The following is an 18,732-nucleotide window of genomic DNA, read 5'->3' on the forward strand; positions in this document are numbered from 1 at the left end:
AGTCATTAGTATCCATGGTCTTAGGAATCGCTGCTGATCCATATTAGTATTGGCTGCGGTCAATACTGATACCGATGCTTGGCTATACCGTCAGATCAGTTTATTCAGATCGGAATCCTCCAAAGACCTATCCCTATACAAAAAACCTAGGGCTAGGAGTTAGGACTCATTGGGGCCGATTCTTCAACGATGCTGAACGATTTAGATCGAGGATGGATCCGGATCCCGATTGCGGGTTCTTAATCCTTGATCCGAACCCTTGCTTCGACTCGAAACTCGAAAGTCGAACCCATTTCAATTTTGTAAAGCACGGTCGCATTTCTGCAACTACAAAATCACATTCTTCTCTTTGTGGAAACCTTGGGGAGAAAGAAAACTAAAAAAGAGAGCTTCTATAACATTTAGACATATAGTTCGAAGAAGAGCTAAAGAACCACAACAGACGCGAATAGATTTAGACAGAAGGGGAAGCTCTTCAATACAAGATGTTCAGGAACCAGTACGACACAGACGTGACCACATGGAGCCCCGCGGGGCGGCTCTTCCAGGTGGAGTACGCAATGGAGGCCGTGAAGCAAGGGTCCGCCGCCATTGGTTTGCGATCCAAAACACACGTGGTGTTGGCCAGCGTGAACAAGGCTAATTCAGAGCTCTCGTCTCACCAGAAGAAGATCTTCAAGGTTGATGATCACATCGGTGTAGCCATCGCTGGTCTCACCGCCGACGGCAGAGTCCTCTCCAGGTATCTTAGATCCGAATGCATCAATTACAGCTTCTCTTATGAGTCTCCTCTTCCCGTGGGGAGACTGGTCGTTCAACTTGCCGACAAGGCTCAGGTGCGAAATCAACCCCAGATGTTCTTTTTCTCTCTCTATTGCTGTTATAGTTGTTCTATTTTCATTGCTTCTGTGGGTTCCTTGAGTGAGAGCAGAGAGCTTAGGGTTTGGTACTGGAACTGAAAATGTAGATTATTTAGGGTTTTGTTGACGTTAATTGGCAATTGGATGAAATTTGGCCCAAAAATACAATTTTTGAGGGCTTTAGATTGGTTTTCTTGTCTTCCTCTTTTGCTCATGAGATTACGTAATGTTTGTATTGCACCTGTTTTACGGTGAGTGGTGGTAACATCGTTTCTGGAACGCTGAAAGTTCAAAGTTTGACGGATTTGGAATTAGCATAAGAACTAAGTGGCAGGGATGCCAATTAGTTGAGGTTATGAATGAGGACCCGTGGCTAAAAGTTTGTTCTAAACTACTGGATGCTCTACGCTATCATTTTATTTCTGTTTCTTTTTTTAGTGTTCTGTTTTGACATTTGTGTTTGATCTCTTATAATTTCTGTTGCTAATTCTCTTAAGTCCCAATTAAGTAGAGGCAATTTCTCCATGTGACCTCCTAGCAGTTCTACTGCATTAATGATTTATGGACTATTTAGCATCTTGTTCCAGAGATGTCATTACTGATAGGTATCACATGGCACATTTTGTTTGAGGACCCTTATAAGCTAGTTTTCTGTGATTGTTGTAAAACAGTGAGGTCAGAGGTGGTAGCTTTAAATATATAATCTTTTGACATTGTTTGGAGCATCTGATTATTTATTTATTTGTTAATAAACACATTCCTATTCTCTCCTGCTCATCCATATTGTTTTTCTTAGGAAAGCTTCCAAGGGATGCATAGGTGTTTCTTTTCAAAACCCTTTGATTTGTGGTGCTGCATTTGCTTTAAGTTCCCCCTTCCGAGTAGTCACTGCCTGTCCACATTTTTACTTTGCAAGATGTATTTGGTACACTACCTACCTACTTCTGGCCTTGGAGCTTTTTCAATTTATTCGATCCTTTGGAATGATTGGATCGGTCATGTATAATGCACATTGGATGTTCACCTTCACCAGATTTGCAATATATGGTTTTGGCGCTGCTGCTCCTGTGCTCTCGTGTTGTGTAGGAATGTGAAGTGGATTTTTCCAAGTTCTCCTGTGCTCTCGTGTTATGTGTAGGAATGTGAAGTGGATTTTTTCCAAGTTCTCTTGCAGACAAAAGTAGACTTGTTGTGCCACCTTAAAACTAAAGGGTTTTATCCATGCTGACTCTTGGCATATGGCACTTGCTAGTTGCTACAGCTTTACAAGCTGTTTTTAGTGAAATATGTTACCATATTAGCACTGACAGCTAGTCTTGGGAAAGGATGCTCTACCTTAAGTTACAACTCTTTTGTTCTTTACAATTTTTTTCTGGATACTCACTAAATTCCATGACATAAAGGCTTTTTTGGTTAAAGGATTCCCCCACCCCCCCCCCCCGGGCGGAAAAAAAGGGTCCTCAAATGAGATATGGGAAAGTGTTTTATTTGAAAGATCTCTGACCATATGTATCCTCATTTGCATGAATCATATTTTGTTTAGCATCCTTTTAGTACCTGGTGCTTCCATTTTTGTATTTTTTTTTTTTTTTTTATCTTTGCTATTTTCTTCCATTTTGTTAATAATAGTTATTACTGGACCAAATGCTGGATTGTAATAGCAGTTGCCGGAAGGTTTCAACATGGTAGCAAGAAAATTCTGGTGGAAGTGATTCTTGTGTTTGAATTTCTGAGATGACCATATGTTGTAATGTTTCCGACCCAAATTAATATGGTTTGTGTTCTGTATTACAAAATTTTAGTTGCATTACTAATAGTTAGGCAGAAAGAGCCACAGTTGTCAAGGCATCGCCTAGGCATCCGGGCGGGTTTCCAAGGGGTTGGCGGTCGCCCGCCTTATTCTAACTTAACAAGGTGGGCACCTTGGGATGCTTTGAGACACCTAGGTTGGATCTTGGAACTCCTAGGTCTCTATGCGGGTTTTTTTTTTTGCTTAAATTTTTTCCCTCTAAATAATGATGTTTCTAACATGTTTTTTGGCAAGTTTTGTGTATAGGTGAGAAACATGGGATCATTTAATATAATAAAATACATTAAGAAAGAAATCGAACTTCTCTAGTTCACTTCTCATGTATACTTACGTTTTTTTCCTCTAAATAATGTTGTTGTTATATTATTGCTATACTAGATATAATGGATACATAAAAAAATACAAGGGCGCACTGTCACTTAAGTGTGTAGGCGGCCCTCCAACACTTTGGGTTGCCTAGACGACTTGACAACTATGGAAAGCATGAAGCACAAGTCAATGAGAAAGAACAAGGCTGCAAAATTGTGGCCAAGTGAATAAAATAAAACTTAGAGAGGTCTAGATCACATTATGTCAAGATTAAAGATTTCTAGAGGGTTTCCAGGTTTGGATGATGCATAGCTTGTAGTTTAAATCATTATTATAGGGGGACAAATTTTGGTGCATGTGTCAGGGCACCAAGGTCAAGGTGACTGCCAGCCGCCATGACACCTAGCAAGCGCCCAGGTGAGTGTTGTATTCCATGTATATTGCTATAGTATATGCATGTTCGCTTATTTTCTGGGTTTGGGCTTCAAAGAATTCTAAGTGGGGCTACTATGTACTTATATAACTTAGATAGATGAGGACATATTGCCATTGATGACATACTACCATTGATGTGAAGTCTCATCCACTTATTTACATTGGCACCAGAAAAACGCATTTTGTTGACATCTGTATACTTACTTCCATTTGTAAGAGATGTGCCTATGAAACAGTTAACTTTAAATGGACTTTCTCTTAGTATTAGCAAACTTTTGGGAAATTTTAGATGACTCCGACTATTTTATTTATATTTTGAATACTTTGAAATATAATCACTTTTTGGGGTTTTCCCCTCGATATTCTGGAATTTTTTAAGTCATGGAATTTTTTCATCCTCGAGTGCTAAAAGTGGGATATGTAATATGTTACAAAAATCTGAATTTTGATCTGGTGAGATTTTGGGGATATTGGATCAGCATGTGAGTGCTCTCTCTCTCTCTCTCTCTCTGTGCACACACACATACACAGAGTAGAGAGAGGAGCAGTGTAATTCAAGCCCTTTTACAATTCAACTCAGCCTTGTCCCGAATGGAGTCGGCTATATGGATCCTTTTTCTCCAATCAGCTCTATTCAAAGCCATACTTGTTGCTAGTCCTAAGCTGTGCATGTCTTCCCTTGCCACTTCTCCTAGAATCATTTTAGGCCTACCCTTGGCTCTTTTGGCTCCCTCAATCTGAATTAAATCACCCTTCTGTACAGGAGCATTCAAAGGCATTCATTGCGCATATTCATGCGATCATGCCACTTCAAACGACTTTCTCGCAACTTATCAAGCATCAGAGATACTCCTAAATTAGCTCTAATTTGTTCATTCCGTATTTTACCTTTCATAGTTTTACCTTTCATCCATCTCAACATTCTCATTTCAGCTATACTAAATTTGTTTATATGTTGTTTCTTTGCTGCTCAACATTCAACTCTATGCGTCATTGCCGGTCGTATAACTGTCCTATAAAATTTTCTTGAGTTTTAGAAGAATACGTCGATCACCCAACACTCCGGACGAACCCCTCCAATTATTCCACCCTATTCTAATTATTTGTGCATCACATCCTCTATTTCTCCTTCTTTATTTACGATTGAACTTTGGTGTCTAAAATTTTCACTTTACAATCCCTTCTGTCAATTTTCACCACCCCATTTTCAGTCCTATTATTACTAAAGTTACACACCATAAACTTTGTTATTGTTCTACTTATCTTAAAACCTTTTGATTCTTTTACAGTTTTGCCAAAAAAAAAAAAAAACTTTTGATTCCAAGGTTGATCTCCATAATTCCAACTTTTTATTTCTCTCTGCATTTGTTTCATCCACTAAAACAATATCATTAGCAAAAAGCATATACCTAGGAATCTAATCTTGAATGTCTCTAGTCAGCTCTTCTATGATTAGTGCAAATAAATACGAGCTTAGAGTTGATCCTTGACGTAATCCCAATTGTAATTGAGGAATTCACAACCTCCCCTACCCCCTACGGTTCTTACACTGGTCGTTACACCATCATACATATCTTTAATTATGTTCACATACTTACTTGAGACATTTTTCTTCTCTCAACATTTGCCAAATCTACTCTCTGGAGACTCTATCGTAAGTTTTTTTTTTTTTTTTTAAAGTCAATAAAGACCATATGGAGATTTTACATTCTCTATATATTTCCATTAGTCTCCTAAGCGAATAATTAGCTTCTGTGATTGATCTTCTTGGCATAAAATCATTTTGGTTATTTGAAATATTAGTTTCTTGTCTCAAGTGTGTCAATTGCTCTCTCCCATAATTTTATAGTGTGGCTCATAAGTTCTATACCTCTATAATTATTACTACTTTGAATTAAAAAAAAAAAAAGAGCATCTCAGTGCACGAGGCTCCCGCTACCAGAGGGTCTGGTAGAGGGACAAATGTATGCAACCTTACCCTCTGCTTCACAAGAGAGGCTGTTTCCAAGTTTCGAACCTGCAACCAATAGGTTGCAATAGCGCAACTTAACCGTTGCATCAAGGCTTGCCCAGTAGTTATTACAACTTTGAATATCAGCTTTATTTTTATAAATTGGAACCACAATGCTTATCCTCCATTCATCTAGCATTTTTCTTGTCTTCAATCTTATTAAACAACTTAGTTAGCCAAGTAATTCCAACTTAGTATGTCTTTCAAAGCCCTTGTGCTTCTGCGAAAAGGGTTGCCAACACATAAGGCTTCCCTCTCCCTTTGCAACTTCCTTTTTTTATTTTTTGGATATTGTACTTTTTTAAAAAAAAAAAAATAAATTTGGTTGTGATATTTTATTGCTTGTTTGGAGTTTGTCAAAATAATTGAGGATTGTTTACAGTAGGTTAATGAATTGGGAACCATCACTTCTTTTTCCTTCTATTTAAAGGATGGGGGTATAACTTATTGATGGTTTTAGTACAGCCAAAGAATCAAATGGTAGGTTGTGGTAAGTTGGAGGAAGTTAAAATAGGCATGTTTATCTATTCAAAGGAATGAGAAATTTTGGGAATTCCATGCATGAAAGCACATTATTTACTCGAGTCCGGGGAATGGTATACTGAACTCACTCAATGATGTAAAGAGTGAGATTGTCTGAATTAAGGAGTCTAGTTGCATTAGTATTTAGTATATGTAAATGAGCTTTTACATTTAAATTTTCTGTTGTTGTATTGGTGATAAAGGGTATTTTGCTTTCTTCTTGGTCTTTCCCCATCTACATCTTGAATTGATTCACTGCCATCTAATGCAAATATATATCATGTTAGGTTCTTGTCTTTTTGGAAAAAAATATAAGGGATATAACCATTTGCTGAAGTGCTGGCCCAAGCCTGTCAAAAGCCGCTGTGATGGAGGCACCACATAATGGACTAAGAGTCCATACCAGTTGGGCTGATCTAGTTTTGGAAGAGTGATCTTTTTTTGGGTCCCAGAAAAAACTTGAAAGGATTGACAGAAAGCAGGTACATGGGATTTAGCTGTGCAGCCAAAACTGGTAACAGAATATGGCTAGATAACGGAACACTGGCATCCTTAATTTGTTCCCATGATGCAGATAGATCACCTAAATGGACTTATTTTAGTGGAAATAAGCCTTGGGTTGGGTTATATATATATATATGTGTGTGTGTGTGTGTGTGTGTGTGTGTGATAAGGCTACACATACAGGATAGTTGAGAGTCAATTAGGTTGCCTTATTAGTTAAGGATTGGGTTAGGCTTTTACTTTTTAATGTAGGAGTCTAATTTTGAGTCTTCTATATAAGTTTGTAAGGGAAGCGAGCATGGTACACGAATTTGATAAATAAAGTTGTTGCTTTTGCTACTCTTCTTCTCCATTGAAGATGATTTAGATCAAAACATGAAGAAGAAAAGACCAAAACACTGTTCACATGAACAGTCTCACAGCCCCCATCGAACCAAGTTTATTGGGCTAGCATTGGACCAGGTCAAGCCACCCATTGAGCCAGCCCAGCAGTGCTTTTAGAAGACCGAAGATAGAGCTCCACGATTTTGACAAAGCTGGCCTTTGACCAGTCAAATCCTAGCTGCCTAGTTTCTAATTTTATTAGTTACTAGTTTGATTATTCTTGCATGTTTAGAAGGCTGGATTATAAAGCCTTTAGTAGTTTCTAATTTCAGCTAGTTTCTATTTTCAGTTTGTTACTATTGTCATTAGTTGCTAAGTTTTAGTAGTTGCTATTTTTTACTTTCTAGTTTTTGTAAGCTAGCCTAAGTCATTAAATAGGCAGCCTTTGTAAGAGATTGACAATGAATTATTGAATGAAACTTTGAGGCCATTGCTTGCAATCGGTTATGGGAGAAAATCCTCTGTTCAACAGCTGAGATAGCTGTGGGTGAAGGACCCAGTACTGAGAAAGTTCCAAGTTCCAACCCTATCTTTTTATCCATCTTCTTCTACCCTTTTCCTCTTTTATTTTCCAATCAATTTAGTGTTTGGTGTTCTGCTGCAACCTATCATCGATCCTACTGTAGAGTGGTTCTTAGTTGAACTGATTTCTGCATTAGAAGATCTCCTGTGTTTGATCAAGCTTGAGATTGGTATTTGATCCAATCGAACCACCTTGCAGTGGGAAGCCCGGGTGTTTAATTTCTGTTTGTTCTTATTCTTCTTCCATCATCTTCATTGATTGAAATAAGTAATTTCTGGTTTTTCTATTTCTGCAACTCCTAATCTGATTTTGGATTCATATGCAAGTGTTTTTTTGGCATGAATTAGAGTTAGGAGAATCCAGCCATTATAAATTTATAATACCTTCAAACTTGGAGGATCTGTTCATCTCTGCAATAGAGAGATTCAATCAGAATTTCAAGCAGATCAGACCTACTGATCTTGAGTTATACTGAAATTCCATTTCTGCCTTTTATTTCAGTTTCTTAAATTTCTGCTGTTTGTTGAATGATCGATTTGATACTTTTACTAATCTGTTGTTCTGAGATTTGTACTCTGTTATCAGAATCTATTGCTCAACTTAATTTTTTTTTCTCTGATTTCTATTCGGGTGTATTAAATTACTCTTATACCCTCTTGGTTCAACTAGAATTAGTCCATATTTGCTGATCTAACCCTTGGATCCATCTCAGATTTTTAGCTAGTATTCTACCCTATGTCTTCTGAACTCGATTTGATTAGTAGCCTAATTTGACCTCTTGATTTGCTGCTGTTTAAAATCTCCCATATCTGAACTTATTCTCTAATAAAAGATCTTGTTTATTGGTACTGTTTTGATCACTCAATACAGTACTAGATTATCCCATCTATATTGCAGATTATAGTTTTTGGGAGGCTTCGGTCACTTAGAATTTTTTTTTTAACACTACTGATTATTATTTTAGAAGCCTGAAAGAAGACATCAAGACCAAAAGTCCAAAACTAAGGATTGCAGCGAGTAAGAGTTAATGCGATACTTCTTTGATATGTTTGGGGAATCAACTATTCATTGTTTTTTAACGTTCTCTGTCTTTTTTCAATTTTATTCTTTGGAATTGAAAGTGGATGTTACTGTTCATTGTATGCTATTGCAAGTATTCCAGATAATTGATATACCTGTGTCAAAAAATAGCTCCCCTGTCCTAGTGGAATCTAGGTCGATGTATTAATGCCTCCATTGGAAGAGGTTGCACATGGTCCTCTTATTAAAGGGCGCTGCTCCTCTCCAGTTATTGGGGGTCCAGTTAGAGGAAACAGAGAGAGAGAGAGAGAGCCTGCAGTCCTGTATCACGTCTCACACCCCACACCCCCACTTTCCTTCTTATCCTCACTGGATTTCCCAGTGACTGGAGAGGATCCTAACACTTCAATAAGGAAAATAATACTGCTATTTGCCATGGATTTGTAGTATTATGACCCAAGAGATTTTCGTCCTTCAATGCTCAATGCAACATAGTGGCATATGAGATGTGAAGATCATGACAACTTCACAGCTCTTGCAAATTTTTAATCTACTTCCAGTTTCCAAAGTAGGTTTGTCATCATCTCACATTTTCACTTTGGTTTATTGATTATAGTGGGTTCAATGATGACTACTCTACTCCAGTAATGCCTTGTTAAGGAACCCGTTTTTGAGGAATAAAAAGAAGCATCCTGTTGAGAATGGAACCTTCATTCATGTCCTCCCCCCCCCCCAAAAAAAAAAAAAAAAAAAGAAAAGAAAAGAAAAAGAAAAAACCTTCATTTATGTCTACCCTGTCAATAATAAACGTTCATGGAGTTTTTGGGAAAAAAACCTTCATTCATGTCTCCCTTGTCAATAATAAATATTCATGGAGTTTTTGGTGATAACAAAATTTTAGAATCCACCTGAGTTGGAGCTTTGGGAATGAATGATGCACTTCTGGTTTATTGAATCTTCAAACTCCACGTATCCTTTTCTACAGTGTTGAGTTGTGGGAAGAAGATTTCCACTGCCAGACTTAGTTGTGTACCAGTTACCTCGACCTTTGTGACCCCCATTCCCCTCCTCCCCATACAAAAAAAAAAAAAAAAAACCCAAAAGAGCTCTCTTCCCCCTCTACCAAAGTAAACTTATAGGTATGCATCATGTTCTCTTGTTTGCAGGTTTGCACACAGCGCTCTTGGAAAAGGCCATATGGTGTGGGTTTGCTGGTTGCTGGGTTGGACGAACGTGGAGCTCACCTATACTACAACTGTCCAAGTGGAAACTACTTTGAATATCAGGCTTTTGCCATTGGCTCCCGCTCTCAAGCTGCAAAGACTTATTTGGAGCGCAAGTTTGAGACTTTCATGAGCTCATCTCGGGAAGATCTGATCAAGGATGCACTGTTTGCAATCAAGGAAACATTACAAGGTGAGAAGCTTACCAGCTCGATCTGCACTGTTGCTGTAGTTGGAGTAGGGGAGCCCTTTCACATTATGGATCAGAAAACCATACAAGAGTTGATTGAGTCGTTGGAAGTGAAGGAGGATGAGCCTGTTGGTGACCAGGGTGCAGCTATGCAGGAAGACCGGAGCCCAGAAGCAGCCCCAATGGATATTTGATAATGCAATTTAGTTGTAGAGTGGCCTGGCCTCTCCCTCACTAGAAAGGGGAGTCCAAGCACAATGGTAATGAGATGATGTCAAGGACATTTAGTGGTAGCCAATTCTCTTGTTGCAATTCTTGGTGTCAAATTTTTGAGCTACCATCTGTAAAACCATCATTCTGCGTTTTGACTTTGTCGGTGACAAGAAGGTATACTATTTGTGGGTTGGATCCCTGACCATGTCTCTTAGCTTATTGGTTTATATCAATTTCATATCAATCTGGCAAGTAGGGTAGACCAGATAGACACATTATCAGTGCATGATTTATGGTGCGAGGTTGTTCGGAATTTCTCTTTTCACTTTTCTGGGGTTTACATTAAAGTTAGTCAAAGTGATATCTTCTAGGGACGTCCAGCAAATATATAGCCTGGGATGCTGGGCATGCTCAGGTTACAAAGATCTGGATACTGCTTGAATGCTTAATGGCTTAATCTGCTCGATGGAGATATTGTTCTCACGCTTTGCTTGTATATTAATGACCTGTAAGTGAGTGCCCTTGGTTTTTGGATTCAGCACGTTTAATTATGTTGATTTATAGGTTGTAATCCAGATTCCAGAGTCTTGTCATTGACTTATCCTCTATTCATCTCAATAATTATAGGAAGAGGTGTTCACCCATCACCACCCACCTTTTACCTGCCCCCTCCATGTATGAAACTCTGATTGTTATGGCTGAAGAAAGCTTTGCTTCTACCTTCCGATCCCATGATTTGTATGATTTGTAAACGGTCGGTGTCCATCACTTTAACCTCGCATGGGGATGGCAGTTCTAACAGCTGGTGCTGTGTAACATCTCAGGGTAAGTTAATTCTAGGGATGAGTCAATTAATTGTGAATTAGATTCTTAGCAATTGCGTTCTACATGCAGACCTGTGGCAAAGGCCCAGACCTGCATTGGGTTTTCTGCAGACTTACAAGCCAACACACAGGTATTAGTCTGGTGAATTCTGACCAGGGGTAGAAAGTCGCACCGATCTGAAAGACTAAGTAACTAGCAATTATATAGTTAATGACCACTAGAATAATTAAAGTACAGAATCTAGCTAGCATCCAAGTAATCAAAAGGCTAGAAGTGAAAGTGGATTCAAGCAGTAAACAATAACTTTGCCCTTAATTGGATGATGCAGATTTGATGCTGCATACATTGGAGACTTGAAATAAATTTACTATTTAACTGAAAAATAAAGCATTCTGAAGTACATTGTGAACTACATTCCTCCTCATAATGGAAACAAATGGATGAACACAACTGCACATCAGCTCTCCAATTCTATTTCTGTTTTAGGGGGAACTAATCGAAATAACTAGGTAAACTCACATCACAAAATCCAAATGAAATCAAAATCTGAGCAGTCGTGTTAGTCTTCCTCAAAACTCAGTAATGAGATCAATGGAAACAAAAAGTTGCGAGAAGAAATCTCCCGAATTAGGAATTGTCACCTCCACAGCATTCCACCTTGCTGTCTATTTGCAGACTTTGAAAGCTAGATGGTTTCTCTATAAGCTGTCAACAAGGCCCTATAGTTGCTTTCACTTATCAGTAAGCAGTTAAGCACTCACAATGAAAAAGAAAATCAACCTTCTGGTTCACCCAGAAATGCCTTGTACATTTAGGGCTTGCAGAAATCAGGAAGTGAGAGGCCTTTAATTTCCATTTGCTTATACATCCATTGCCAGTTCTCTGGTGTAACCTCACCCCCAAGTGAACGGATGACAGACGCACCACTGCAGGAGCCCACTCTGCAGCAGTCCTCAAGAGATAGCCCTTTCTCCAACCCATACAAGAACCCACTTGCAAAGAGGTCACCTGCTCCAGTTGCATCAGTTGCGTGTGTTCCCCCTATAGCTGAAAGTCTGACCATCTGAAAGTAAGAGACCCACTCTCTTTAAGAAAGGACCTTGTTATACACTCATAAGTACGTGAAAATCCATCACTTTACATGTGAAGAAAGTAATTGTGATTGCCATTTAAAAAGGAGAGTTTTCTTTCACCATGCAATGATGGTTCATCACACCATCCTAGGGTTCACAAACCCTCTATAGGGTTTTAGTATGTTCCCCAAAATACACTCCCGTGCACATTTGAAGCCCTGCGGTGAATGGATCTTATTCACCGTGGCTGAAGGAAAACTTGGTCCATTTGAAAATGTATGTGATAACAGAATACCAAAAGTTTACAACTTACTGACCTCTGTCCCATGTTTCACTATGCATCCATTAGGGCCTAAAGTAACCACAGCCCATTGACAATGTTTGGCCAGGAACTCCACAGCAGCCTCTGGATCAGCATTTTGCTCACCCCTAAAACCATTAGAAGAACAATCAGATTTGAGTAAATACATGTTAATCCATATCATAAATCAATCAGCTCTTGAATGGAATCCTAAATGTAAGATATTGTGATTATTTTTCTATATCCGTAAGACCGTAACTTCAGTTAAGCTTCCCACCAACAAAACTTCTAGGGACAAAATGGATTAGTCCTTCCCCACCTTCTTTTCTTCTTCCTTTCCTCTGACCATAAGCAGTCCTTTTGTATAGTTTAGGTTTAACCCTTCTTCGTGACTTTAAATCTTACAAAACCATAGATTTTTCAACATCAAACTTTATGTACATGGACTTCAAGTGTCCCAAGTGGAACATTTGAATCCACATCCTACATAGGCAGAGTGTCCATGTTAGTCACATAACTCACACAATATTGAGTGATGGAAGTAACCAGGAAAGTAAATGAATATTTATTTAATCTTCTCTCTTCAGATGAAAATAATATAATCGGTTAAGATTTGTATTAATCAAAGCATGAACAGGTTTTGATCACCTTAGCAGCTCTTTTGCTTCATCCTCATTGGCAAAACAGAGGTCAATATCCCCAGATTCAAGTAATTCAAGAAGGGGTGACTTGAAGTTTCGTACCATCTGCTCAAATTATAAAATTTCAACATAAATCAGATAAGACAATCACACCATACCTTGAACAAAATTTTTCTATGAAGAATGTACAAATTACAAATTTATACCTCAAAACTGGCCAAATCCAGGGAGACAGATACTCCCTCTTGTTTAGCAATCCTAATTGCCGCACGAATAACTTCCAGATTGGAAATCGCATATCTCACAACTAACCACTGTTAAGTTAAAATAAATAAATAATTCGAAAGAACCTCCAATTCATTTTGTATTCTGTAGTCTACCAAGTCTGAATGGAATATCCAAAGATTCACGATATGTGACCCTTATCCATGTACTGGGATTCACCATACAGATTTAATTATAAAAGGAGCATAAATTGCGGGCATCCCATGGACCCTTGAAAATATATTTTACCATCCAAAAGAATCAATAAATGGGTGGATTTTTTACACATAAGTTCTCTTGTAGGTGAATCATAAAAAAGAATGGCAGGTCCAAGCCATGTGCTTTGATAATCCACCTATATGGCTATATATTAACCAGCATAAATAATAGCCAGGTCAAATTACCTGACAAATATTTTTAAAATTTTTTATTTGTTCATGTTATCATAGGCAAGAAATTGATGGAATTAACTGTATACTAAGAGATACATTACCTTGGAACCTGTAAAATCCTCTCTAGTTAATTCATCTGCCTGAAACATAGACCAAATAATAAGAAAGCATGTACAAATACCCTAACAGATCAGCAACTGTCTTCTAATTATTCCATATTATCATTTCATATTTTTATTTGATTATAGTACCTTCTATTTATTTATAACTAGTCATAAATAACCCACCTGAAGCCTAACAGCATTTGACAGACAGGGTCGCATAGTCCGATTGCCTACTGCATCAACTAAACAAACACACTGGGGTATGTGATAAATTAGCACAGGGTTAATAATTACTAACAGTAAGTTTAATGAATAAAAGAGGAACCACCTCGCGGGGCGCGTCGCCGGGGGGGGGGGGAGCTTAGTATGACTTAGACTTAAAGCATACAACTCACTTGTGCCGTGGTTCCCTTCTTCAACTTTAATCTTGAAAGGTTCACTCCATTAGAGCTCATATTATGTACAAACAAGCGGCCCTGCTCATCATCTGCAAAGGCCCCAATTATTCCAGATGTGACCTGGAAGCCCACGGTCAGACCTCGGATCGTATTAGCTACGCTTCCACCAGCTATTGTTATGATGGGAGAAGGATCATCAGGGGTTGGAAGAATGTGGGTTTTCAGCTCATTTAATATATGCTCCAGCTCTTCAATAGCAACCTAATCAGGATCAAAGGAAAGGCTTCAACTCCACAAATTGCCAAATTTATCCCCTAATAATGGCTGATCCACAGACCCAACTTTAAATCACAATCATGGTGATATGTAGACCTGTTCTTATGAAAATTATCGGCACACTATTTTCAATTTTGGGGTTTTGTTGGGGGGGGGGGGGGGGGAGAACACTCAAAGCATTAGAAGAGTGATCAAATAAACAAGAACAACAAAGAATGTGCAAAATTGAGCATCAACGACAAATCAAACGATCACTAAATAATTGAATTGGTAATACTTTTCAGGTATTCTGATGTATCTGGTGAGAGCGATAAATCATGAACTGAGATGAGACCTCACGATGCAGAAACTCACATCGCAACAAATAAGGAAAGAAAAATAATATTCTCGACGTGGGAATTGGGGAAATGATACTAGCATAAATGTAGGAACTGGACCTTGATTATTATCGTAATACTGGCTAGGACAAGGACCAAATTCTGCGGCAGAAAAACTAGAAAATTCAAACAGAACCAGAAATTCCAGTCCAGAGTAACAACAAAGAGACAACAAACTACCCAAAAACAAAAACAATGAGAGTGACGTAAATAACAGAGAGAGCTGGACAAAGAAAATTTTGGAAGTTAATATCAAAAACGAAAGATTTAAGGAAACGCATGAGACAAAAGGCGAAATTACGAAGCAAATCATGGAACAGATTAGAGAAAATGAGTAATTGAAGGTAAGTGATTGTATGGGTACCGGCTGAGAGCCACCTCTCTCTCCGGAAATCTGGTCCAGCAAAGACCAATCCACCCTAGCGACATGATCAACAAGGGCAGATGCCTGAAGTCCAAGAACGAGAGGAGCCTCACTGTCCCTCTTGGGCAGGAGACCCTGTAGTAGTTCTTCAGCCCCCATATCGCCTCGAAGTTTTCAGAAGAAGCTTCCTTCCACCACACTTCTTAGTGCCCAACTTCCACCCCAGACACTATTTATATACAGATGGAATCATGGAGAGCAGAGCTTCAAATTTCAGCAATATATTTCTTCTTGCACCCCTAAAAGAAAAAAAAAAGAACCCTTCAAATTTCAGCAAAGCTGGTGATCCACGTGTTGCTTGCAAAATGCCCTTTCATTGCTTACGAAATTACAACCCAACCCTTTAGCCAGTGTTGAGTTCAATCCTCTTTGTTTAGGGTGGCTTGATTTTGTTTTTGTTTTTTTTTTTTTGAATTCTACAAAAAAGGGAAATCACATCGATCGATTCGGATTGTCGGCCATGGCCGATTCTTAGACAAGAAACCTTAGAATTGTTGAGTTTTCATGTCTGAGGGCCGCCGATTCTTGCCAATGAACTTTTTTTTTTTTGTTTTTCTGTAATATCTTACCAATGAACTCAGTCCCCTAAATTGACACTAAACATGTCATTCTTCAATATGGATCAACTACCAAAAAACAAACATGTTTTCTTTAATATAAATTTTATGATTTTATAAAATATTATTTTTTTCAAATATCACATTACATGTTTTCTACCATGTGGATAGATAATGTGTTCATTCATCTTTAGATAGAGAAGATTAGCTATATACCAAATGTAAGAGTATGACTTAATTAATTAACTCTTCTTATGCTAATGGGAGTTCGTACGAAAACTTGGGCAAGATTTCCATCTTTCCATGAGACAACATGGTACTTTCATGTGTTTCTATATCTAGGCGAAGATTTCACATGGCCACATGACCAGGAAACATTCTTTTCCATATATATATATATATATATATATATAATGTATCAATACTATTTTCTCGTAGATACATTAGATTAAATGACACCAGGAATGGTTTTCAACAATAATTTTACAATTACATGTGGGTTCTAAAATGTTATTTCTTTTTAACTTTGATACTTTTCAAGGCCAACATAGATGAACTGTGAGTATAGGTGGGTCCTTAGAGTTTGTAGGGAAACTTTTTTTTTTTTTTTTGATGAGCAAAGTAAAACAAAGCAACTTATCTTACAGTAGCAGTATCAGTACTAGAACAACTAATTTTGGCCAAGTTCCTAGCTATAGTTAGACAAAACTTATCACCAAACCTAGTAAACTTTACATTTTGAGTAAGATTAGAGATAAAAAGGAAATCCTTAAAGTAAAACCACAGCCACGTGCATTTGGTTGGAGATGGAAGAGTCTTTGTAACTAGCTTGTGATCAACCCAGACTTCTTTAATTTTTGACCCAATACTGGCAGCGCGGTGACAACCCTTACGAATAGCAAAAAGAACAGCAATTAACTCATCTGTACTTTGGATAGTTCCTATATAAAAAAACTTTAGCTTTGCATCTATTAAAAAGAAATATGACCACCCAGCTATAGTTAGTCGAGATCTAGAGAATCCTGCACATATTAAAACAGGAAAATTAAGGATGAGCAATTTAAAGGATGAAGAAACAGAAAAGTCATTAAAGTTATCCATTACAACCCGGGATGAAACGGTGGGGGGAGAAAGTTTCAGATCAGAGATCCACTTATTAATGTTGTTCATAACCCACATAGGATCAGGGCTCTCTAAAGCCACCACAGCCCTGTTCCTAACAGCCCAAATAAAGTAACAGGTGATAAAAAAAAATATACACAAAAACCAATAGACCAGAGGTTTGTTTGATTTGACTTGGAGGAAAAAGAACAAACAAGTAGACTTGAAATCATTAAGGGCCAGAGAATCGAGTCTTAGCCCCAGAGGGCCTCCCACCCAGATGTGTTTAACCCAATCACAAGAAAGGAAAAGGTGCCATGCGGATTCAACACCAGAACCACAAAGAACGCATTTGAAATCAAGCTGGATCCACTTCGAGAGAATAGCCTTGGTAGGAATTCCTGCATTTAGTAAACGTCACATGAAAATTTTAAATTTGGGATGAATCTGAATCTTCCAAAAGAACTTCCACCAAGCACATTCAAAACTAGAAACATTCGTACAACGAGAATCAATTTCAAAAGCAGCTACTTTGGTGGTAAGAATACCATTGTTAGCTTTGACATACCACCACCTATCATCAGATTCAGTAATATTAATAGACTGTATAAGGGAAGAAATCGATGAGGGAACTACAGAGTTAAGAAGGTTAGCAATCCAATAGTTACCTCGTAAAAAAGACTTAACAAGAGTAGTGTTATCAATAGAGACTGAAGGGAGGGAGAAGAGGTCCAAAATGTTACCTGAGAGGTTAGGAATCCATTTATCAAACCAAAAGAAAGTAGAAAATCCATTACCAATTTTTTTAATCACAAAATGTTCAAGATTTAGAATGACAGTCACAAGGCTATTCCACACCCAAGAACCCCTCTTATTTCGTATTGCCGGATCAAACAAGGAGCGGTTATGAAAGTATTTAGCTTTGAGCACTTGAGCCCACAACGAATTAGGTTCTGTGAGCAATCTCCAACTCAATTTAAGCAAAAGGGCTTTGTTATGGATTTATGCCTTACGGAAACCAAGCCCTCCAAACACTTTGGGCGTATACATTCTGTCTCAAGAGATTAGAGAATTTTTCCTCCTAGAGCTATTACAATTACCCAACCAGAAGTTGAGACACAAAGAATCAATTTTACGGCAAATTTTCAAAGGGAATTTAAAGCAGTTCATCAAGAACACAGGTGTAGAAGCGAGTACCAACTTAATAAGAACACTACGGCTAGCATAGGTTAACAGATTAGACTTCCAGGCTGCAAGTTTTTTATGCATGCGAGCAATCACACCTTCCAGTTCCCTGCACTTCGATCTGCCATGGAATAAATTAGTGCCCAGGTAAATTGCATCAGAGGCCATCTCTTTAATACCTACAAGAGAGCAAAGGGAATGCCTGAGTTGCAAAGGAACCTTTTGTAATGCTACGATTCCCCTCATAATTTTTTGCAATCACTTTCCTACACCTACGCCACCACCACAAGCCCCACCAAAGGGGGAAAACAAAAAACCTATCCTAAATCCTCCTAGGCTCCCACTCAACAACTTGAATGCATTTTCACCTGCTCACCACGACTTAGCAAACTTTGGTCCATGAATCAAGTCCATACAAATCAAAATATATAATGAGTTTCTTAAGATTGATACAAATATCTATCAGATGGCAGGTTAGGTGGAGTTTCAATTTTAATAGATAGGTAATACCCAAAAGTCCCTTGGTCATATGTTAAATTTCAACTAAACCAGAATTGGCCAAAGAACAAAATAAGGTTACACAAATTCAATGGAAAATAAAAAAGTATCGAAAAAATGAGTGGTTGAAAACACAAAGAAATATGTCAATATATGTGTGAATGATATGTGGCTTGACCATTATCTAGATATTCATATAGTCAAGTCTGCCATATTACCCTTCTACGTGACAAAACATGGTGTTAATTTAGAGATATTCTTGAGTTTTATTAAATTAAACAATTTATTGTCTTAAGGCTGCATTTGTTTTGC

General features: G+C 38.0%; 2 protein-coding genes and 1 long non-coding RNA gene across 3 annotated transcripts; 1 reads left to right on the forward strand and 2 right to left on the reverse strand.

Moving 5' to 3' along the window:
* The first annotated feature begins 416 nt into the window (after positions 1–416).
* Positions 417–10,203, forward strand: LOC122661302 (proteasome subunit alpha type-1-A-like). Its single transcript, XM_043856659.1, has 2 exons — positions 417–836; positions 9,545–10,203. Exons 1-2 carry the CDS (start codon positions 486–488, stop codon positions 9,983–9,985), a joined length of 792 nt encoding a protein of 263 aa, XP_043712594.1. The 5' UTR covers positions 417–485; the 3' UTR covers positions 9,986–10,203.
* LOC122661307 lies at positions 3,903–9,617 on the reverse strand. Its single transcript, XR_006332861.1, has 3 exons — positions 9,502–9,617; positions 9,434–9,443; positions 3,903–3,923 (listed from the first exon to the last, which is right to left on the reverse strand). It is a non-coding gene; the product is annotated as an uncharacterized LOC122661307 (long non-coding RNA).
* A 1,113-nt stretch (positions 10,204–11,316) lies between the features above and the next one.
* LOC122661300 (uncharacterized sugar kinase slr0537-like) lies at positions 11,317–15,237 on the reverse strand. Its single transcript, XM_043856657.1, has 8 exons — positions 15,020–15,237; positions 14,000–14,263; positions 13,788–13,859; positions 13,602–13,640; positions 13,051–13,158; positions 12,852–12,949; positions 12,220–12,331; positions 11,317–11,892 (listed from the first exon to the last, which is right to left on the reverse strand). The coding sequence occupies exons 1-8, from the start codon at positions 15,176–15,178 to the stop codon at positions 11,641–11,643; spliced, it is 1,104 nt and encodes a 367-aa protein (XP_043712592.1). The 5' UTR covers positions 15,179–15,237; the 3' UTR covers positions 11,317–11,640.
* Positions 15,238–18,732: the final 3,495 nt, after the last annotated feature.

The sequence above is a fragment of the Telopea speciosissima genome, chromosome 5 (assembly GCF_018873765.1).
Source record: "Telopea speciosissima isolate NSW1024214 ecotype Mountain lineage chromosome 5, Tspe_v1, whole genome shotgun sequence".
NCBI classification, from domain to species: Eukaryota; Viridiplantae; Streptophyta; class Magnoliopsida; order Proteales; family Proteaceae; genus Telopea; species Telopea speciosissima.

What these genes read in the sequence shown, in the direction of transcription:
- LOC122661300 (XM_043856657.1), bottom strand. Translation starts at nt 15,178, where the DNA reads ATGGGGGCTGAAGAACTACTACAGGGTCTCCTGCCCAAGAGGGACAGT. An exon ending in AGAAGGGAACCACGGCACAA is followed by an intron (nt 13,860 to 13,999) that starts GTGAGTTGTATG and finishes CACATACCCCAG; the next exon opens with TGTGTTTGTTTAGTTGATGC. An exon ending in TAGTGAAACATGGGACAGAG is followed by an intron (nt 11,893 to 12,219) that starts GTCAGTAAGTTG and finishes TCTTACTTTCAG; the next exon opens with ATGGTCAGACTTTCAGCTAT.
- LOC122661302 (XM_043856659.1), top strand. Translation starts at nt 486, where the DNA reads ATGTTCAGGAACCAGTACGACACAGACGTGACCACATGGAGCCCCGCG. An exon ending in AACTTGCCGACAAGGCTCAG is followed by an intron (nt 837 to 9,544) that starts GTGCGAAATCAA and finishes TCTTGTTTGCAG; the next exon opens with GTTTGCACACAGCGCTCTTG.